The sequence below is a fragment of the Anabrus simplex genome, chromosome 8 (genome assembly GCF_040414725.1).
Source record: "Anabrus simplex isolate iqAnaSimp1 chromosome 8, ASM4041472v1, whole genome shotgun sequence".
Lineage (NCBI taxonomy): Eukaryota > Metazoa > Arthropoda > Insecta > Orthoptera > Tettigoniidae > Anabrus > Anabrus simplex.
In genome coordinates, this window is record NC_090272.1 from 49,888,726 (window position 1) to 49,912,569 (window position 23,844).

At 40.9% G+C, this 23,844-nt stretch overlaps 1 protein-coding gene across 1 annotated transcript in view; it reads right to left on the reverse strand.

The window, feature by feature from the left end:
• Nucleotides 1-38: 38 nt before the first annotated feature.
• The window catches only part of egr (TNF superfamily member 12 eiger), a 278,627-nt gene continuing 254,821 nt past the window's right edge, over nt 39-23,844 (reverse strand). The window contains exons 3-6 of the mRNA XM_067152207.2: nt 19,482-19,773; nt 9,169-9,388; nt 5,497-5,645; nt 39-1,595 (exon numbers count right to left, since the gene is read on the reverse strand). Of these exons, the coding sequence (XP_067008308.2) occupies nt 1,320-1,595; nt 5,497-5,645; nt 9,169-9,388; nt 19,482-19,773 (937 nt within the window). The 3' untranslated portion in view covers nt 39-1,319. The remainder of the gene's footprint in view (nt 1,596-5,496; nt 5,646-9,168; nt 9,389-19,481; nt 19,774-23,844) is intronic.

The following is a 23,844-nucleotide window of genomic DNA, read 5'->3' on the forward strand; positions in this document are numbered from 1 at the left end:
TTCTTTTCCTGTTGTGCTTGCTGGCACCCTTGAGAAAACTGATACACTATTAAGCATATACATGGGGATTACAGAAACAGAGGGGACACACTAGGCAGCACTTTAGGTAACACCTACATAGAAGAGCTGAATGTCACAGAAAAACATGCAGGTTTCCTCTTCATCACCAACAGTAAGAGGAGAGGAAACTGAAGTCTTTTAACTGTTGAGGAATTGTGTACAAATATCATAAGTCAGGTTATGTATGGTCTTTTGACAGCTTTCTAGGAAGATATTTACAATATAATTACAGTATTACAAATTTGGTAAGAAGGTGCCACCAGTTACAGGTGGAGCATTTTATTGCAGTCCAGATCATGAACTAATTCAGTATTAGCATCATCTTTATTTTCTTCCAAAAGCAACTGTTTGTAAATGCTTTCAAACTCTTGCTTGGGTAAATGCCCATAAGCAGGAATTAAATGTTAAAAATCACTGAAAATTTTTCATTTGTTTCCTAAGATTTTAATTTTATTTTTGGGCAAGTTCCCTATTTCGAACTAATACCACAGCTCACAATGCTCTAGTTTTACGTTATGTATGACATATTAATCAACCTTGACTTGTGACTGCCAATGATAAGGGCAGTGTATATCTGAAGCTGATGGAATGGAAGGCTGTAATTTAACCCAGGCTTTGCGATTCTGTTTCTGTACAATGCGCAAACCTATATAGCTGTCATAATTATGCAAAGCATGAGAATTCTCCTCCATATCTGGTGATGGTGGTTATTATTTGAAGAGGAGCTGGTGGTCATGGATAAGGGTAAAATTAGGAGTCTTCCGTGGTAATGAGGAAAATGTATAGGTACAGTAGTTTGGGAAGAATGTGTGTGTTGGATAACAAGTTTAAAATTTTAATATTATTATAACATTACGTTATATTATATTACATTTATTTATTTATTATATATTATATATTATAATATAATATAATATAATATAATATAATATAATATAATATAATATAATATAATATAATATTATTTATATTATTTATTCTCCTCACTTCCATATCAATGATTCACCTCTCTTTTCTGTGAAGTACTTCTGCCTAGGTAAATCCCTTTTGTCCTCAGTTTCATGCTTCTCAACATTTAATCTATCACATTTTTTTGAAGTTTGAAATGTAACAAACTGTCTTTTCACCCTTCAGTTACTTTTCACTTCTCGAGTAGATTATGTCAGTAACAGAAATATTAATGAGTATTATATACAGTGCTATAAGGAATAGAACTATACAGTAAGGAGACCACAGATGGTGCAGAAGATCTTATACAATTACTTTTTGTGGTCTCTTATTTTAGCTCGACCAAGTTTGATGAAACCAAAGAAACTTTTCGTAGGTTCAAATATAGAATAGCGCATGGAACTTGCATCTCGTATCGTGAGCTTGTCTCCAGCCTCAAGATACAACACTCCTGAAGTGTAGCAGGAGTTTGACTTGAGGACGAATCGATTGCTTTCGTCGTGTGCCATGACTGTGCAGTGTAGGAAGGGGGCACCGTTCACATACACGCCATAACCATTTGTATCGTGCTCGTCCAAATAATGGATCTGAAAAGGAGAAAGCAATATATATTATTCAACATTCCCTCAAATTTCACTGACAATAAAGTAGAACAAACTCAAACTCAACTCTCTGAACAAAAAAAACAAGCACGACAGTTTCAATATACATACAAGAGTGAAAGATATAACGTCCACCAGCCAGAAATGAATGAACGTGAAACTAGTTGACAACAAACTTGTTGTGGATAAGAAAAAGCACGTAGAAGTATGGAAGAACTACACTGCAGATCTCTTCAGAGATGATTGCACAGGATCTGATGAAGTCAAAAGGGATCCAGAGATTTTCAAGGATGAGCTGGGGAAAGACTTACACCTTGCAAAATCTGGCAAAGTCATTAGACAAGATAAAATTAATGCAGAAATGCTTAAACTGATTAATATTAAAAATAATAATGACTTCATTTTGAAGCTGTTCCCACAACACGGGAAACACGTGACCAGACTGACTGATATCCATCTTTATCAGCCTGTCAAAGAAATATAATTCTAAAAGATGTATTGATTACAAGCTAATAAGTCTAATGACTTACGCTCTGAAAGTACTCTGAGAATTCTACACTTGTGATTATAGAGAAAAATAGAAGGAAACATCAGTAAAACTCAGTCTGGGTTTAGAAATGCTCTTAGTACTACATATGCCCTGGTCTTAATTCAAAAATGTCTTGACCAACCACAAACTCACTTTGTGTGTTTCATTGATTATGAAAAAGTGTTTAGAGGGTTGAACATGATATCCTTCTACACCAGCTGAAACAGTACAGATGTGCACTTTGAAGAAGCTGTATTGGAATCAAACAGCTCATGTTAAAATTGGAGACCACCTTACTGAAGAGATCAGGACAAAAACATGTGAGACAAGGTTGTATACTCTTTACAATCTTCGTTAACTTGTACTCTGGAGCCGTTTTTTTTTCAAATTGCCATTGATGAACTTGATAAGGGAATCAAGATCAATGGGAAGCAAATAAACACCATTCGCTATGCAGATGACACCATAATACTTGTTGACAATTCAAAGACCTTCAATATTTTTCCTCAACAGCCATCAATGAAGTAACCAAGAAGTCTGGCTTCAAAGTAAACATTCAGAGAACTTAGTAGTAATCAGCAAGCAGAAAACCATCAATGTTGTTATATTGTATGGAAAACCTATTGAAAGGATGTCACAATTCAAGTATCCATGATGCTGGTTAACTCTTTCTGGTCTAACTGCGAGCATAGCTCGCAGCGGCCGAAATTACGCTCAGGCCACGCTGCGGGCATAGCCCGTAGTAAGGTTTGACAATTCACTAAAAATCGAGAACGAGCTATGCAAGCATTCTGGTGGTTACATCATGGTTCTTCATATATTAGTTACGAGAGTATTTAAGCAAATGGCAGTATTATATGTTTAAGTCAGAGAATTTACGATATTTTCGATGAGCCTGCATCAGTAGACGTCACTCAATGAGCTCTAAGACATGGCTTCTCGCGGCAGACATGTGCTTGACGAAAGTGATATTTTCGATATTTTATGATATAAGTTGATGCACAAATGAACATATTATTGACATATGAATTCCAAACAACTTCTTACATTTCATTATGATTGAAGTTCGTTTTACGGCTTAGGGCATGTTCTCGCGTATTTCTTATTTGCGTCAATACGTAAAATTGTCTACATATTAGTAAAGTTGTCTGTATAGAGGACTGTATTTTCTCTTTCTCAGACGTCTTTTGTGGTAAAGGAACAATAATTTTACATCTGAGTTATTTAAAAATCTATTAAAATAAAATTTTATTATTGTCATCATTACTATTATTATTAAAAAATTATTATTTTATATCGTAATCATTATGTTGTTGTTGTTGTTTTGTAATTGCAATGCTCATTTTATATAAGTAAAATAGGGTAAATATAACAATATTTCAGAAAACTGTACTTGCTTATTTATCCGTCAGACCTTTTTTCCATTCGCAAAACATGGTATAATATATAAACAATTTTAAAATCTCAGGTGATAGTTGACATGATACAAACAGCGTTTTCCAAAACTAGATGCTCAAACAAGCACAAAGAAAAAAGGATCATGCAAATATCTCCTACAGGTACAGAGATATACTGTTTTAAAAAATCCTTAGAAATTCTCAGTCCAGAACATTTGTTAGGGATATTAAGGCCCAGACTGGAATGGGTTAATACAGGAATAGGATACAGATGCAGAAGTCAAACCCATAAATGGCATGACAAGAAGATTTCAGGAATTTAGACACAGTGTGTGTGACTGTGACCTCTAATTTACAACTCGTTGAATTGTCATGAAGTGTTAGGTGTTACTAAGTACTGCTTTATGGTGTCAATGGATAGACACAGCCACTGAAATATGAATGTATTGCAGAATGTACAAGGTCTCAAGGGTAGACCAAGTCACTATCGAGGAGATAGTCCCATGCCAGGAAATCATGTGCATTCTTAACCCTTGCAAAATGCAGGAAAGTAGCTTATTTCGGTCACATTTTCCAAAATGACAAATACAACAGGACATATAAGGCAAGGTAGCAGGGAAACAAAGATGCAATAAGAAAAGATTATCCTGGACATGGAATCTCTGACAGTATATTAATATTCATGATACAAGAAATAGAGAAAACTGGGAAAATGGGAAACTCAAAATAGGAAAAATTACTCCACGATAGGGTGTAGCCTCATGTGAAGAGACAGTACCAGAAGAAGAATCCAAATAATAACAATGTTAATAATTATCATTAATGTTCCCCGGATATCCTTTTCAAAATCTGGCGGTGAAAAGTTGGGGTGCGGCTATTATTTGCATCAAGGTTGATACAATGCTCCTGACATACAGAAATCTGGAAGTTAGTACAGTACTTTTCCACCCAATCTGTTGGCAATTCTGTTTCAGCCAACTGCCACAAGCGAGAAGCATGCCACGTACATACAGCTTTGTTTGAGTGGTATCAGTTTAAGAAGTAGCACGTGTTTAGGGTTTCTGGTGTGAGTTCTTGTTATAGGTCTTTCGTGGCTAAAGAAAAGGTCTACACTATTGAAGAGACTGAGTAAATTGGTCCATGTTGCAGTAAGTGATTGGAGGAAACATAAAGCTTGTCATGAACAGACAAAGAGTAACCATCAAGCATTTTGTGAACAAAACGCAAAGTTTACAGAAATCAAAAACAGGATATGGGAATATGTAACTGAAGAGAAACCATTTGGAGGTGTGGTCATGACTGCAATGTGTCGGTTAAAAGCTATAGCAAGAGACTTAAAAATTACAGTTGTAAGGCTAGCCATGGATGGTTCACACATGTTTTTTGATGAAATAACTTTAGTTTCGTAGGAAAACTAGTATTGAGCTTTATCTCCCAGACAATCAGGAAGAAAAGATTGTGAATTTCCACAGATTTGCTATCGGTCTGCCATTGAGGAATTGGTAATACAGACCAGAGACCAACATATTTTGAAATGCTGCTAATAAAGATTATTATGTGATGGGTTGCCTCATAATTTTATAATGTATTGTTCTGTAGCAGTTACCATTTTCAATATAAATATTTAACAAAGCTATACAAATACAAAAATACATTTTTCAAAACTTTCCTACTTAAAATTAGTGTGTGAGGATTATTCTCATGTATATGGTTTTATAGCCTACTTCAACTACCAACTACTATAGTAAGTGTCCAACAAAGGAGGAACCTTGCTTATGCTTTGAACAGGCCTCGTCCATTTTTTAAATCCAGTCATTTTGGAATATTTTTAAATGCCTGGAATAGAAGAGGAAATATCCTCCCAGAATCACTGTTGTATCCACCTATATGATTTCACTGTTGAAGCAGTTAGCATCTTCTAATCTACTAAAAATGAACAAGATCACATATTATAATTTACCTGTGCATATACCATGTAGAGACCACTGTCCAGGACTTCCAGAATACCTCTAGTTAAGTTGAAATGCCTTTGCATTCCCAATTCGTTCACCCAGCTGCTTGCAGTCCAGTCTGTAAAGAGACCTTCTGGGTGCCTCAGGCGGCCATTACCTGAAAACACATTACAGAATGTATTTAGCAGGTACAACAACTGTGAATTCAAGTAGTGGAAAGGAACAAATGAGTGGCAATTAAGTAATATATTGAAAGATAGAAACATGAAATGCAACACATCACAAGATTAATACAAGAACAGTGAGCATGGGAACAGGAAGAAACAAAAGTTGAAGCCAATGAAAAAGAAAAAAACACAAAGGACAAGGACAACTTTCAAATCTTCACACACTGCCATCTTGAAGCAGATGGGCTCTCTCCTCATCGGTTACAGTTTTGACGTGAATATGTCATAGAGCTTGGGGTCATCTGGAAATTTGTGTGACATTATGTGACAAAATCTGTAATGGAAGTGACCATCTAGGATAAAATTCTAAAAAGAATTTAATTGTATTAAGGCTACCTATTCAATACAATTTGTATTGAATAGTTGAACTTAATGCAAAGGATGTTCAATATATAGTGCAACACATTTTATAACTCGGCCAATTTAGGTTTGAAAAAATTGGAATTTTGTTTGGGACATCTTTGGATATTCTTGCTTTGTCTTGTAGAGTTTCATTAATTTTCGATTGGTGGCAGCGCTATAACTAGTCTTTAAAATGACATCTGTAACGGAGGTGTGTACCAAACAGAGAGCGGTTATTGAGTATCTTTTGGTGGAAAACCAGGGCATCACAGACATTCATAGGCACTTGCAGCATGTCTGCAGAGATCTGGCAGTGGACAAAAGCACAATGAGTCGTTGAGTGCGGTGTGTTTCATCATCACATCATCAACAGGAGCTCAAAAATCTTCAGTTGACTGTTCTTCCTCGTCCACCCTACAGCCCGGATCTTGCTCCTTCTGACTTCCATCTGTTTGGCCCAATGAAGGATGCACTCCACAGGAGGCACTACATAGATAGTGGGGAAGTTATCGATGCAGCAATACGTTGACTCCGACATCAACCAGTCGGGTGGTACCATGCAGGCATACAGGCCCTCACATTATGGTGGCGTAACGCTGTAGCATTGAACAGAGATTATGTTGAAAAACCAGGGTATTGTAGTAAAAGGGTAGGGAAATAAACATGGTGTATTTGAATCCTCAATAAAACCAACCTGCTTTTAGAAAGAAAAAAAAGTGTTACATTATATATTGAACTCCCCTCGTACAATTAAATTACTTTTAGAATTTCATCCTAGGTATTTAAGTTCAGTATGGAACCGAAATGAAGTACATTATTTGGAATAACGGAAGTAATGTCACGAAATGAAGTACATTATTTGGAATAATGGAAGTAATGTCACAAAATGTTTTAGCTAGCAATAATGACCTTGAGAGGTGCATGGTCTATAGATTTGTATAAATAGAGTGTGTTGAAATAGAAGGCTCTAGTTTAAGGTACCGTACATAGTGGAGTGTCATGGACAACTAGATCTTCACTGTATCAAGTCGGCCATGGTAGTACTAACATTAAGATCAATGGCCTCCCTCTTACAGTGCACACTACAGGACTAATACATAAATTCACAGATTCCTGTTTAGGCTATATCTCATGGCTTTGGTGATCTAAAATCAGCAGCTGTTGATGTTTTACTTAGTAACAGTGATCCTGAGGGATGCACAGGCGGTAGATTTGTATTTTAAAAAACCTCTGCACCCTAACCAAAAACTAAACCCCATGGCCTGAAGGGCCATGGCCTACCAAGCGACCGCTGCTCAGCCCGAAGGCCTGCAGATTATGAGGTGTCATGTGGTCAGCACAACGAATCCTCTCGGCTGTTATTCTTGGCTTCCTAGACTGGGCCACTATCTCACAGTCAGATAGCTACTCAACTATAATCACATAGGCTGAACCAGCTCTCATATCCAGGTAAAAAAACACCTGACCTGGCCGGGAATTGAACCCGGGACCTGCGGGTAAAAGGCGGTCATGCTGCCCCTACACTGCGGAGCTGAGAACTTCTGTACCCATCTCTGTGAAATGATACAAATAAATAATTTATTATCAATATTTGAGTCTCATTTATTGAAAGACATATTCATGAAGGAGAAATGACCTTGACGGAAGTTGGGAAGAATAGGATATAGAAAAATTGAAATGTTAAAATACCAAAAACTGATGCCCCTTCCAGATAATTTTCTAGTAGATATTAGTATGGATCAACCTTGCGAAAGCTCGTCAAAATTGGCGACCCCTACACTATAGACTCCTTTTTTGAGTTATACAGCAGAAGAGACAGTAACTGCCATGAAGATGTATATAATATGACCTTGGTGAGTTCTCTCTCATCAGATTCCAGTAGTATCAAGACCACCCGTACAACACGTCAAACCTTTTACAGTAGTTAGATAATTTAGTGATCTCCATTAGAAATGTAAACTTTTCTCTTTGTGTAAAGCTCTTATGGCGACGATGAGATTGGAAAGAGCTACGATTGGGAAGGAAGCGGCCGTGGCCTTAATTAAAGTACAGTCCCACTATTTGCCTGGTGTGAAAATGGGAAACCACGGAAAACCATCTTCAGGGCTGCCGACAGTGGAGCTCGAACCCACTATCTCCCGGATGCAAGCTCACAGCTACGCGCCCCTAACCGCACGGCCAACTCGCTTGGTCATCTAGACTCTATAGAGGTATTAGGATTGATGATGATAGGAACAAGAGGCATAATTACGCACTTATTTCACAATTTTGAAAGAAATTTAATTTGGATAATCAATTTATTAAGGACATTGGGTTAGCGCTCCTGAAAGACTCATTAACAATAGTCAGAAATCATTAACTCCTTGTATTCTTAGCTATATTTTTGTCCATAAGGAGTTCCTTATAGGCTTCAAAATTACTGATTTATACGATTTATACTGAAAAATACAAATTGTATGGTATTTATACGGTATACTGCTCATTTATAGACAATATATTTTACACAGCCTTTGTAGTTGTCAATCCACTTTTTATGTAAGCTTTTGTCTTTTTGGCAGCGTCCAAATGGGGGAAGCAGAAATAAATACATTTCACTCCCTTTCTGGGCATGCTGTCATAAAACTCTGTGGGGAGTAGTCATCATGTTCTGGGCCAACCAATACTCAGCAGTCAGCACAGCAGCTTCCCACTGCCACAGCCATAAAATATCTGGTGGAAGCTACTTTTTTTTAAAAGTTGCTTTACGTCGCACCGACACATAGCCTATAGGTCTTACGGCGACGATGGGATAGAAAAGGGGTAGGAGTGCGAGGGAAGCGGCCATGGCCGTATTTAAGGTACAGCCCCACCATTTGCCTGGTGTGAAAATGGGGAAACCACGGAAAACTATCTTCAGGGCTGCCGACAGTGGGGTTCAAACCCACTATCTCCCGAATACTGGATGCTGGAGCTACATTTTGCTTTGGCCTGTGCCGAAAGACACATGTAAATATACTGAATCCATCAAGAAATGATAATTGCTGTTTGACGGTGCCTAACTTCTACTGTAGGTCATGTACCCCTAACATCAAGAAATAGCAGATAGTGTCTTAAACAAATGAGTGCGCTTACCTTCATAATGCGGATGTTCAAGGCTGTACTTTGAGGTGTCGCCACCAAAATGAGCAGCGGGCAACAGTCGTCTCCTAGCACTTGGATGAGTAGGTTGAAGCTCGTCTATCTCTTGATTGGCGAGTGTCTTCTTCACTGGGACTTTCTTTTTAATGTTGCGGACTCGTTTCACTCCGGGGTAACTGGACCTCAGTTCGGGCTGTGCTCCTTCGCGCTGTTCCTGTTTTATATACAGACTGGTTAGAACATTAAGTTATACCTTTTTACATTTTAAGAAATCCACAGCCTGTTTCCAGTCATTCGACCGGGTCAGGAATGGAATGAATGAAGCCCCATCTAGCGGCGAGGATAGGAATTGTGCCGGCTGCCGAAGCCTGTCGCACTCCTCGTGAGCAATTATTAATGAATGACAGATGAAATGTTATTGGAGAGTGTTGCTGGAACGAAAGACGGCAGGGAAAACCGGAGTACCCGGAGAAAACCTATCACGCCTTCGCTTCGTCCAGCACAAATCTCACATGGATTGACCGGGATTTGAACCACGGAACCCAGCGGTGATAGGCCGGTGCGCTGCCACCTGAGCCTTTTTACATTTTTAAGGATCTAAAAACATTATAATGCATAATTATTCACATTAAGACAGTTGGAGTTGAAGCTGATTTATAAGTCCCCGTGAAATAATATCTTAGAAAAATAAAGTGTATAGAGATATTTACTTCTGTGCAATGTCAGCTTCCTCTGTTCAACTGTCTTCATTATATTAGACTAGAATATATTTTTCAGACACTAAACATTTTACAGCAATGTTATGAAAAACGATTAAAGTTTTCTTTATAATTGCACAACTAATACTAAATAGAATACAGTAATAACTACTTTAGCGATTAAGTTCTGTAACTTATTTATTAAATTAGACCATATTTCCCATATTAACAAAATACTGTGGAAGTCACTATTAATTTCCCCTTCAAAACACGATACTGACTACGTTCACAAAACTTTCGGGGTCTTTTGGCATGTAAGTGAATTTACTTGCTCAGTTTTTTAAACTTGCACTTGAAAGCAGCCCCCATGAACTGCACCCCCCTGTGGGTGGGGGCGGTAGAATAACACCCACGGTATCCCCCGCCTGTCGTAAGAAGCGACTAAAAGGAGCCTCAGGGGCTCTGAACTTTGGAGCGTGGGTTGGCGACAGCGGGGCCCTTAGCTGAGTCCTGGCGTTGCTTCCACTTACTCGTGCTAGGCTCCTCACTTTCATCTATCCTAACCGACCTTCCTTGGTCAAATCTTGTTCTTTTCTGATCCCGACGGTATTACGTACGGAGGCCTAGGGAGTCTTTCATTTTCATACCCTTCGTGGCCCTTGTCTTTCTTTGGGTGATACCTTCATTTTTCGAAGTGTCGGGCCCCTTCCATTTTTTCTCTCTGATTAGTGTCATATAGAGGATGGTTGCCGAGTTTTACTTCCTCTTAAAACAATAATCACCACCACCACCAGCCCTCATGAACTGCATTCTGTGCAGTTCAGATGAACAGGCAATGCATTGTTTGTTGAGTAGCTACTGTCTTTCCTTTTTGTGTGAGCTCAACCTCACCATAGTAATTATTTATTATTTTTAATCCTATATTATTATCAGCCCCATAAATTTGACAACGCAGATTTATTATTCAAATGATAAAAATTAAAGCATTGCTGTATTCAGATTGTTTGTTCCATTGTGAAATAAAAATAAAATTGATCAAGAAATTTACCGTTCAGCACACCGTTGAAAAACCACTGCAAGCCATACTATAGCATAGCACCTTAAAGCTCTACTTTAGGGTATTCCGCAACCCTTCGCACCGAGTAAGTGGCTACGTAGTTCGGGCCACGTAGCTGTCAGCTTGTATTCGGGGGACAGTGGGTTCAAACCCCACTATCAGCAGCCCTGAAAATGGTTTTCCGTGGTTTCCCATTTTCACACCAGGCAACTGCTGGGATTGGACCTTAGTTAAAGCCAAGGTCACTTCTCTTCCGCCCCTAGCTCTTTTCTGCCCACCATCGCTAGAACACCTATCTGCGTCGGTGCGACGTAAAAAGGAAAATACTACTACTGAGGAGCATCGTTTCAGGACGCAGTAATTCCATCCATGGACAAAATTCACTTTGATGCAGTTTCGTGCCCTTCATAATGCTTCGCATCATCCTGGGATACGCGTTTCGTTCAAAATAATGTCTATCTGTGCCACATATAGGCCTCGAGGTGTGTGTTCGGTTCAAAATATATTGAGTCCACTTACTTAGTGGAACCAAGTATAGTGAGTCGAAAAATGAGCTTGGCGCGCTTTGGCGAGCCGCGAAACAGAGCAGGTCAATAATGTACAGTACCGTTGTTGCTTAGTCCGCCTCTGTGGTGTAGTGGTTAGCGTGATTAGCTGCCACCCCCCGGAGGTCCGGGTTCGATTCCGGGCTCTGCCACGAAATTTGAAAAGTGGTACGAGGGCTGGAACGGGGTCCACTCAGCCTCGGGAGGTCAACTGAGTAGAGGTGGGTTCGATTCCCAGAATCTTCAGAACAATAGGTTAAATCCTGTGACAAAATGATGGAGGATGGTGTTGTTATTGGGGAGAAATCTATAGGATCCCGTGAGAAGAAACGAAGAAACAATCGAATGGTAGAGCGTAAAATAATTGAATATCTCTTGTGCAGAATACAACCTGCCACAAAGAACAACATAAACAACCTACTAAAGCAGAGATTTGGTGGCACTTCGTAGAGCAACAATTCTGTGCAGTTCTCTTTAAGTATCGTTGATCAGACGGATGCAACGATGATAACACTGATGCTGACTTTGTCACGTGTGACTGAAACGACCAAGAACACTGAGCAATTGTAGGGGGGAAACTTATTCAATTGGAACGTTAAAGTAAAGTTAACAACTTCTGTAAGTTAAATTTTTTTAGGTATCCAGATGGATTTTTTACGTTTAATTAATTTTTCATTTTTATTTTGAAGTAATAAATGCACATTTTTAATTAATTAATAATAACTTTATTTGCTTTACGTCCCACTAACTACTATTTAAGGTCTTCGGAGACGCCGAGGTGCCGGAATTTAGTCCCACAGGAGTTCTTTTACGTGCCAGTAAATCTACCGACACGGGGCTGTCGTATTTGAGCACCTTCAAATACCACCGGACTGAGCCAGGATCTAACCTGCCAAGTTGGGGTTAGAAAGCCAGCGCCTTAACCGTCTGAGCCACTCAGCCCGGCACATGTTTAATTACTAATGTTTAATTTAGTCTCGGTTCGCCCGGAAGGACGTGGGTTCGAATCCCCGTCAGGAAGTCGTAAAATTTAAGAAAACGAGATTTCCACTTCCGGAGGTGCATATGGCCCTGAGGTTCATTCAGTCTACACCAAAAATGAGTACCAGGTTAATTCCTGGGGGCAAAGGCGGCCGGGCGTAGAGCTAACCACTCTACCCCATCACGTGCCGAGGTTAACAATGGTGGAAGCCTTTACCTTCCACTCCTCCACGGAGGGGACTTTTTTTTAAAATTTAGTCTGTACGTTCATACAATAAATATTTAGTTAAGTTCTTCAGTCCGTTCTTAATATGTTTTACCCTCCAGGGTCGGTTTTTCCCTCGGACTCAGTGAGGGATCCCACCTCTACCGCCTCAAGGGCAGTGTCCTGGAGATTCAGACTTTGGGCCAGGGATACAACTGGGGAGAATGACCAGTACCTCGCCCAGGCGGCCTCGCCTGCTATGCTGAACAGGGGCCTTGTGGAGGGATGGGAAGAGTGGATGGGACTGGCAAGGAAGAGGGAAGGAAGCGGCCGTGGCCTTAAGTTAGGTACCATCCCGGCATTTGCCTGGAGGAGAAGTGGGAAACCACGGAAAACCACTTTCAGGATGGCTGAGGTGGGAATCGAACCCACCTCTATTCAGTTGACCTCCCGAGGCTGAGTGGACCCCGTTCCAGCCCTCGTACCACTTTTCAAATTTCGTGGCAGAGTCGGGAATCGAACCCGGACCTCCGGTGGTGGCAGCTAATCATGCTAACCACTACACCACAGAGGCGGACTAAGTTCTTCAGTTCGGTGCAAAAACAACTATTCCATTCGTTTTTCTGATATAGGGCATACTGGCCACACATTGTGACAAACTATTTGTTTCTTGATTGTCACAGTAATGGTACAGTATGGTGCACTGTTGAAAGCTAAGTTTTTATTTTAATATTTGCTCGTTTGGGCGCAAATGTGTGTGTGGTTTTTTTTCGGTTCGCTGAAAAGTTAGCATTTGTGGACAAACAGCTTTTTTGAAATGATGCTCCTCAATGTTTTCTTTCTGTACCTTTCCAGAGAGTCCTACTCAGACCACTTATGTTAGAGCCAAGGAAAATAAACTGTTCTGAAGACTGGTTTTGAAATCAAAGACTTTTAATGTGATATCTGTAGATGTAGAAAAAATATAGCATTGGCGACAAAGTTAAGGAAGTAAAAATTAAACCACTTTTCCCTTTGCGAAATTCAAATTATCAAAAATATGTCTTTCGGTCATGGCCATCCATCAACGCCAGATAACCACAAGCCGTAATGTATGGCCTGCACTACTGCTGCGTAAAACCGTCTGGCCATCCATACATACCTTACATCACAGCCTGCACGTTTGCACAGTTACACGTCTTACATCACACATTTTGTGACGGTAATTTCATAACGCAAATTTTTAGATGACCCCCAGCTATATGACATACCAGTATGTATGTCAAGAACGGAACACCTGATTTCTTTCTTTTTAGAGCCGAAGTCGTATGCACGGTTTTCCCAATACTCTCCATACATAGAGAAAACAATTTTATTTTCAATAATCGTGTTATTATTCATAATACGGTGAATACTTTCTTCTGTTGCAGGTAAAATGTCATTGTCAATTCAGGCAAAACATTGGAGACCGGTTATTCTATATAAAATTGAAAATGTTCTCCCTATTTATAGAGATTTTCGGGACACCCTGCATATCTCGAATTTTCCATAATTCAAAGTTATTTTCAGCCTCCGTAAGCATTCGAGATATAGATTGTACAAATATATATATGTATGTATTATAAAATAAGAGTTTTGTCTGTAAATTGCTCAGAATTTAAAAAGAATGGCATTTCTGTATCGATCATGTCCACAGTAACAAGGAAGTGCACTTTTTACTTTTCTGTAATTTCTTTCTTTCTTTCTTTCTTTCTTTCTTTCTTTCTTTCTTTCTTTCTTTCTGTCTGTCTGTCTGTCTGTCTGTCTGTCTGTCTGTCTGTCTGTCTGTCTGTCTGTCTGTCTGTCTGTCTGTCTGTCTGTCTGTCTACACGTATGTATGCGCATCACTAGAAAACGGCTGAAGAGAATTTAATGAAAATCGGTATGTAAAGTTGGGGGATGAGCCGCTACTATCTAGGCTATAAATCATTTTATTAACGCTGAGAGAAATGTAGTTTAGAGGAAGGCCTAAAATTGAATTCTCAACTATTTATGTTGTTAGTGGTCCTATCAATTGATACTACGTAACTAGAAGTTATATAGGATTAAATTTCCGATAATTTATGTATTATACATTTTTATCGTACCAGAGATATTCATGAATTTGTATTTTTGCTGCTAAGTCCATATCAACGCCGAGCCACGAGAAAAAGGGTAAACAGAATTTAATGAAAACCGGTAAATGTCGAGAAATAAGAAACTGCAGTCTAAGCTATAAACAATTTTATTCACCCTAGATGAAATTCTAGTTTAGGGAAAGGCGCCTAAAATGTAATTTTTAAATACCTATGTTATTGGTCCTATCAAAAAGTACCACATAACAAAAGTTATAGAGAATGCAATTTCCGATCGTTCATGTTTTATTCAGTTTTACCGTACCGACTATGATAAGAGAGGTATTTCAGAGTCGGAAGAAAACTAAATCTGAAGGCCTAGAACAGGGCCTCTCAGGGTGCATGCGCGTGGTGCATGCACTGTGCACGGTGCAACAGACGACTTGGCTTGGTTGACCAGAGTGCAGACCCCCCACTCTTCGATTTGGAGCAATAGCGCTTACTCTCTCTTTCCTCACGCCTGTCTCGCTCGCTCCGCCTGTCTCCCTCTGCCCCACTTGCGCCGTAGCGCTCCAAATCCGGGCTGAGTTGAGCCGAGTATAGCCGAGTAGAGCCGAGCTTAGCCGAGTAGCCCAGAGACGAAGCGTTGATCCGAGTCATGCCGAGCGACACCGATGCACAGTGCACGGAGGTCTTGCGCCTCGATCTGCACGCGTGAGATTTTGGGCGTTTGAGAGGCCATGGCCTAGAATATCGAAAGCTCATAAAATTGATCAACATTACATTGACCATTGTTCGATGTGATATTCTTTTGTCTCTTATGCTGCCACTCCTCCCCAATAGATGGAATTACTGCTGCGTACCGAGTATAGCGGCTTGCCTGAACATTGACGGGAAATAGCTGGGGAGTTTGATAACTTTCTTCTTTAGTGTGCCATTCTCTGATACTGTTGGTAAGTAACACACGAGTTCATCATAGTACTCCAGCTATTCTGAAGCGCTGATTGGAATGATCAGTGTGCACACTTAAGGGAATAATGGCAGAGGCTCACTTATGACCTGGTCTAGAATTACAATTTCGGCCTATTTCAAATTATAGCACCACAATTCACTAAATAACTCAAATTTAACCCTGAAAAGAACCGTTTCTTAAGAAAATCTTCTTCCTCTTCACTTTTATTAAATTCAACATTCATTATATTCCAGACTAGCAGCGAAGAGGAGGTTTCTCCTCTGCCTTGGAGGAAAAACTTGCTTTCAAGTCAAAGAGACTTTCCCCTGCCAGTGTAGTGAATTGAGATTTTCCGACTCATCGGGTACTCCTATTAAACAGATGAGTAAAAGGGCATAGTTTTTGCCCTGGAACTCTACACTATTCCCCCCTGCAAGAAATTGAAGAGTGTTCACTGCTCTCGGCTGTCTGCGGCCTGGTCATTCCAGCTCTGGAACTTTGGACTGTTAGATCGGCAGCGTAGTACTGTTCGTTAAAAGTGAGAAAAATGTGTGGTTTTTCATTTGAACGAGTATTTCATATGATAGCATTGCTTTTAATCGTGCCATTCCTACTGACGTCATTGTAATGACCTATATTGATTTCAATTAGGAAAACCAACCAAGACAGTCTTTCTGAGAGTGTAAAACGGCAGGTGGAGAAATGAAAACGCCCCAACTTGATTGAGACTGATTGTAGGCAAAAAGGCCTACCATTACAATGAAAATTTCCTAACCCAGTCTTCACATAAGAAAAGACGTTTGGCGACTTCCCCGTCGCGTTTCTAGGGTAACGTTAAGAGCTATGCAATTTAATACAGTCGTTCTCACAACGTGTACACTACCCAACATAGAATTCCGTATACAATGTAGAATTCCGTAGCGTAAATACATGGTAAGAAACAGTATTATGGATTTATTGTAGAACTTTTTCTCTTAAAACTCATTGTAATTGGTATGTGTAACAGGTACCGTCATTTATAAAAAATCCACCGTTCTATCCTTCAGGCAAGCAACTTAATATTGAAAACATCCTAGGGATATGAGCTACGAATTTCATGTAAATAAAATATAATAAAGTATGGGAATATATTCTTTAGTCTATTTATTTCTAAAAATTACAATCCTTTCTTAATCATCGTTATCTAGTGGATTAGATTAGCAGTTTGCCTTTTTCTACCACAATGCACGCTAATGTGAGTCAATGCAGAGTTTCACTTAAGCCCTTATAACTACATTCGATGGGACATTTTTCAAAAAATCAAAAAAAACGCCTGAGGGTATTGAACCAAGGAACACATTGTAGAAATAATTATGTAAATAAGTTAATTTAGATAGTATTTGAATGAAAAAGAAAACGAGTCAGGAAACATGATGATGATGATGCTTGTTGTATAAAGGGGCCTAACATCGAGGTCATCGGCCCCTAATGGTACGAAATGAAATAACAAAATATTCTAATTCATCCACTGAAAAATAAAAAATGTCATGAAGAACGAATGGATGGACATGAACCCTACAAAAAACAAACAAACAAACAAAAACAGTGGATCAGACTTAAAAAGAAGGTAGTTAATTAGAGTATTACTGACCAAGGGGCGGACCATTTATAAAGCACAATGATGCTTGATGTCTGAAGGGGTGCTAAATTCACGTCTAAGGCCCCACAGAATGGTACATGTCGCGAGTAAAGTAGAACCATGGTAGTTGTCATTTTGGGGGTACTGATCAAAAGTAGCGAAGACTCACGGTGTTCCACACAAGATGGTACTACTCACAAGTATTGCAATTCGTACAGGGAACGCAGACCTATGGTGTTTCTCACACAATGGCGCCACTCATAGCCAACGCAAACCGGTAAGGTTCCTCACCTAGGTGTACTAGTCACAGGCGCCGGTATTCCCGTGGTGTTCCTCACATAGTGGGTACCAATCACAGGCAACGCTGACCCACGGCGCCGCTCATATAGCGGTACAACTCACAGGCTACGCCCAGACCCGCGGTGTTGCCCACATGGATACAACGCACGGGTACTGGAATCCACCAGGCCAGGCTTTTTACTGCAACTAATCACAAACCTATTTCGTACCAATTTGGTGATACTACTCGCAAGTACATGCAACCCATGGTGTTCCCCGCATGATGGTACGAATCAAGAGTAGTTTCATGGTGCTAATTCAATCATCCCTTGGTCGCCCCTTGTAGTCGCCTCTTACGACAGGCAGGGGATACCGCGGGTGTGTTCTACATGTGCGTCCCCCACCCGCAGGGGGTAGTAAAGAAACAAGCGATTTAGGCTGTTTTTCCAGAACTGCATTTAGGCAGGAGAATTAAGAGAAGAAATCAGACTGGGGAGAGGTGTTAGACAAGGTTGCTGCTTATCACCAACTTGGTTTTATATTTACTCGGAGGAAATTATTTGTGAATGCTTGGATGGTAAAAGAGGTATCAATGTTGGGGGTAAGAGAATTGAATGCATAATATTTGCTGATGATATGGCAGTAATAGCTGAAAATGTGAAGGACCTCTGCAAAATGCTGAGAGAATTAAAGAAAAAGTGTGAAGGGTATGGAATGAGCATAAACAAAAAGAAAAACAAATTCATGATACTTGGAGGTAAAGGTGAAAAAGCGACAATCAAGATAGGGGGAGAAATTATTGAACAGGTGAATAAGTTTAAGTATGTTGGAAGTATTGTGACAGAAGACCTTCACTCTTTAACAGACATAAAAGCTAGAATTGCCTTAGCCAAGGAAAGCTTCAACAAGAAGAAAAATCTGTTTTGTGGCCCGCTAGAGAAAGATCTGAGGAAGAGGCTTGCAAGGTGTTACGTATGGAGTATAGCTCTATGTGGCGCTGAAACATGGACATTAAGGAAGGAAGAACAGAGAAGAATAGAGGCATTTTAAATGTGGATTTGGCGAAGAATTGAAGGTGTAAAGTGGGAAGATAAAATATCAAATGAGGAAGTTCTGAAGAGAGTGGGAGAAGTGAGGAGCATACTGACCGTAATCCAAAATAGGAAGAAAAACTGGATAGGGCGTAATCTAAGACACAACACCTTACTACGAGTAGCAATTGAAGGGATGATAAAAGGAAAACGAGGAAGGGGAAGGAGACGATATCAGTTATTAGACAGCATTAGAAAAAGAAAGGAAGATTATGCAGAAGTGAAGAAAAGGGCACAAAATCGAGAGATATGGAGGTCACAGCCATGACTGGACCTGCCGAATGGCAGAACAACCTACAGTATGATGAAATGAAATGGTGTATGGCTTTTAGTGCCGGGAGTGTCCGAGGACATGTTCGGCTCGCCAGGTGCAGGTCTTTTGATTTGACACCCGTAGGTGACCTGCGCGTCGTGATGAGGATGAAATGATAATGAAGACGACACATACACCCAGCCCTCGAGCCGGCGAAATTAACCAATGATGGTTAAAATTCTCGACCCTACCGGGAATCGAACCCGGGACCCCTCTAACCAAAGGCCAGCACGCTAACCATATAGCCATGAAGCCGCACAACCTATGATGATGCATTTAGGCCGTAAGTACTTTTCGATTTTTTTTTAATAGTTTGATAGAGCAATCAAACTCACAATTTGAAACCTTTTCCGACCGCTTTAGCCCTTCAACTTTCGGCACAATTGAGGAAATTGCTTTATTTTATGTTTTTCGTAGTATGGGAACCCCTACTTTGACTGCTAAGAAATGTTTTCAGCATTAAAATGAAATGCGTGAAGTCTGAGTTTTCGCCTACCTGGTACACGCGGACGACCACTTCGCCGTCAGATGGAAGCGGTGGTGGTGTTACAGTAGATAATCTGGGTGCAGAGTGGAACCGTATGCGGTTGATGTTAGTGGAAGCTTGTCTTCTGGAAGAATCCGTGTCTGTTTCCATGACGCGGGACTTGCGTGAGATGATAGGTGCTGGGGTCTGAGTGGTACTGGACGCTGATCTGCGTCGGTGATATGGATGTGGTAGCTCCCGGAGTCTTGGGCCTTCATGATGGTGCTTCCGGGCGTGTTTCTCTGGCCACACACTGCTCTTCCTGGAAGATGAATATATATACATTAGAGATGCATAATAATAATAATAATAATAATAATAATAATAATAATAATAATAATAATAATAACAATAATCGTATGGCCTCAGCTACCGTGTGCAGACATTTCAATTTGACGCCATCTGGCTGTCTGCTCGTCAATTTCGACGTTCCGTTTTACTCTAGGCCCACTAGATGGCAGACCGAGTAAACCGAAACTCTCTTGGGCGTCTATGGCTGAGATTTAATGAATTTTGTCGGGTAAACACCAAATGTGTCACAAGAGATCTTTTACATGCCGACATCGTACGACATGGAGTGTCGAATGGACTTTTTTCCGCCCTTCAAAAATCCGACTACCTCTGCCGGGTTTGTACCCACTATCTTGCGATCCGGAGGTCGACACTCTACCGCTGATACATTCTCCAGTGGGATGATATCAGACCTACAAGCATGTTCCCCATACCCCAGGACGGACCGAGCGAGAGTTCGCTGCGTGGCCACGAACCGCGTAGCAGGAAGATGGTGCGTTGGACTCCACCAGCGACAACCCTGAAGATGGTTTTTTTTTTCGTGGTACTCCATTTCACCGGGCTGAGTGGCTCAGACGGTTAAGGCGCTGGCCTTCTAACCCCAACTTGGCAGGTTCGATCCTGGCTCAGTCCGGTGGTATTTGAAGGTGCTCAAATACGACAGCCTCGTGTCGGTAGATTTACTGGCACGTAAAAGAACTCCTGCGGGACTAAATTCCGGCACCTCGGCGTCTCCGAAGAGCGTAAAAGTAGTTAGTGGGACGTAAAGCATATAACACTATTATTATTATTATTATTATTATTATTATTGGTATTCCATTTTCAAACCAGACAAATGCTGGGGCTGTCTTAATTAAAAGTACGACCACTTACTTCCAGTACTGTCCTATCGTTGCCGAAGAGCTACGGGGACCATTTTAGTATTTCTTCTTCTTCTTTCGTTGCACCGTCTTTGGGGTACATGAATGAATCATTTCTCTTAGTCCCCAGTATTTTTTCATTCTTTCTGATCTCGTTTCCTCTTGTCTTCCGAGATAATGTAGATTGGAACCTTATATTTTCCCCTTTAGCTATTACTTTAGCTGTTCGATTGAACAGTGAATTTACTTTAATTATTAATTCTACTACGTCTTTTCCAGTTTCTTTAAACCACAATTAGGGGCCGATGACCTTAGATGTTAGGCCCCTTTAAACAACAAGTATCATCATCATCTAAACCAATTAGGTTTTATTTTGCGGTTACGGAAGAAGTCAAATGAAATGAAATGGCGTTTGGCTTTTAGTGCCGGGAGTGTCCGAGGACAAGTTCGACTCGCCAAGTGCAGGTCTTTTGATCTGACGCCCGTAGGCGACCGGCGCGTCGTGATGAGGATGAAATGATGATGAAGACGTTACATACACCCAGCCTCCGTGCCAGCGAGATTAACTAATGATGGTTAAAATTCTCGACCCCGCCGTGAATCGAACCCGGGGCCCCTGCGACCAAAGGTCAGTACGCTAACCATTTAGCTATGAAGAAGTCAAATACTTTATTGCTTAATCTATTATAGTCAACCGTAAAAATGTATCCTTCTTCCTTGCGTAGTATCTGAGAGTTTTCCAATTTTCTTGTAGAGTGTTTCATTCTTGATGTATATTACCTTATTATGCTGAAATTTTGGTCCTATGATATTTCTTAAAATGTTCTTTTCTTTTAGTTCGAGTTTCTCACTCTGGCCGTTGAAATGTATGTTTAGTGTTTCTGATGCGTATTGCGCTTCTGGTTTAATCGATCGTTCCTAATCTGTTTTCCCTCCAGGGTCGGTTTTTCCCTCGGACTCAGCGAGGGATCCCACCTCTACCGCCTCAAGGGCAGTGTCCTGGAGCTTCGGACTCTGGGTCGAGGCCCCCTGTGGGTGGGGGCGGTAGAATAACACCCACGGTATCCCCTGCCTGTCGTAAGAGGCAACTAAAAGGGGCCCCAGGGGCTCTGAACTTTGGAGCGTGGGTTGGCGACCACGGGGTCCTCAGCCGAGTCGAGGCATTGCTTCCACTTACTTGTGCCAGGCTCCTCACTTTCATCTATCCTATCTGACCTCACTTGGTCAACTCTTGTTCTTTTCCGACCCCGACGCTATTAGGTTTGCGAGGGCTAGGGAGTCTTTCATTTTCACGCCCTTCGTGGCCCTTGTCTTTCTTTGACCGATATCTTCATATCTTCGGATCCCTTCCACTTTTCCCTCTGATTAGTGTTAAATAGAGGATGGTTGCCTAGTTGTACTTCCTCTTAAAACAATAATCACCACCACCATCACCTCTGGGTCGGGGGATACAACTGGGGAGGATGACCAGTACCTCGCCCAGGCAGCCTCACCTGCTATGCTGAACAGGGGCCTTGCGGGGGGATGGGAAGATTGGAAGGGATAGGCAAGGAAGAGGGAAGGAAGCGACCGTGGCCTTAAGTTAGGTACCATCCCGGCATTTGCCTGGAGAAGTGGGAAACCACGGAAAACCACTTCCAGGATGGCTGAGGTGGGAATCGAACCCACCTCTACTCAGTTGATCTTCCGAGGCTGAGTGGACCCCGTTCCAGCCCTCGTACCACATTTCAAATTTCGTGGCAGAGCCGGAAATCGAACCCGGACCTCCGGGGGTGGCAGCTAATCACGCTAACCACTACACCACAGAGGCGGACTTCTGGTTTAATCAATGTTTCATAATGTTTAATTTAGGACCTCTATGAAAGAGATTTCTTGTTGTATGTACATTTTGTTAGTTGGAAGGACAGCTCAAGTTTATTTTTCCTGGATGTCATTGCTTTGCATTCCACAACATTCCAAGTAATCCATTCTCTGATATATTTGAATTTTTCTTTTTCTTTTTTACTATTTCAATCTTTTGTTCTTGGTCGTCGCCATAAGACCTATCTGTGTCGGTGCGACGTAAAGCCCCTAGCAAAAAAAAAAATGTTCTTGGAATTTGGGGTATTTATATGGATATTTGTTGTTTGTCATGATTTTGGTTTTTTTTTCGAAGGAGATGAAGACCTATTTCATCTTATTATTATTATTATTATTATTATTATTATTATTATTATTATTATTATTATTATTATTATTATTATTATTATTATTATTATTATTATTGTGGTAAGTCAGTACCTGGAGGTCTTGTCCTGCTAACCCGGGTGCTATCTTCTATTGAAAAGACGTTTATAATTGTTTATTGCTTGGAGAAATGAGGAAGATGACACAAAGCAAGTGGCCTTTGAAGCTCCTAGGGATACTTCCTAATAAGGCATGGAGATTTAGCGGACACCTGCTGCAGCAGACAGCTCAAGTGGTAAATAGCCTACTTCGGCAATGAGCCGCTGCTCCAGAAATGAGATTCGATTACAAACAGATCGATAATACGCTGTCATTCTGTCACTTCTCAGATTAACTTGATTTATGATAGTGTGAGGGCATTCCCATTGTGATCATGTGTTCTTGAAAGTGAATCACGAAGTTCAGAAGTATCTCCTGTAACTGCTTAGTTCGAGCTTGAGTTTGAAGTAGTGTCTAAAAAGACAAATCCCATGGCGCTACAGACCTGACGAGCCTTGGCCTACCACGCGACCGCTGCTCAACCTGAAGGTTGACGCGTAGTGAGCGGACGAATCCTCTCGGCCGTTATTGTTGGCTTTCTAGACCGGGGCTCCTATCTCACCATCAGATAGCGCCTCGAACCGGCCCTCAGATCCAGGTAAAAATCCCTGATCTGACCAGGACCGAACCTGGGGCCTGCAGGTAAGAGGTAAGCTCCTACAGCTAGACCGTGGGCCCGTTATAACACCGACCGACTACCGAGCAAGTGGATGTGCGGTTTGGGTCACGCAGCTATTAGCTTGCATTCGGAAGATAGTGGGTTCGAACCCCACTAATAATAACGATGTTATTGGTTTTTACGTCCCACTAACTACTTTTACAGTTTTCGGAGACGCCGAGGTGCCGTAATTTTGTCCCTCATGAGTTACTTTGCGTGCCAGTAAATCTATCGACACGAGGCTGACGTATTTTAGTAC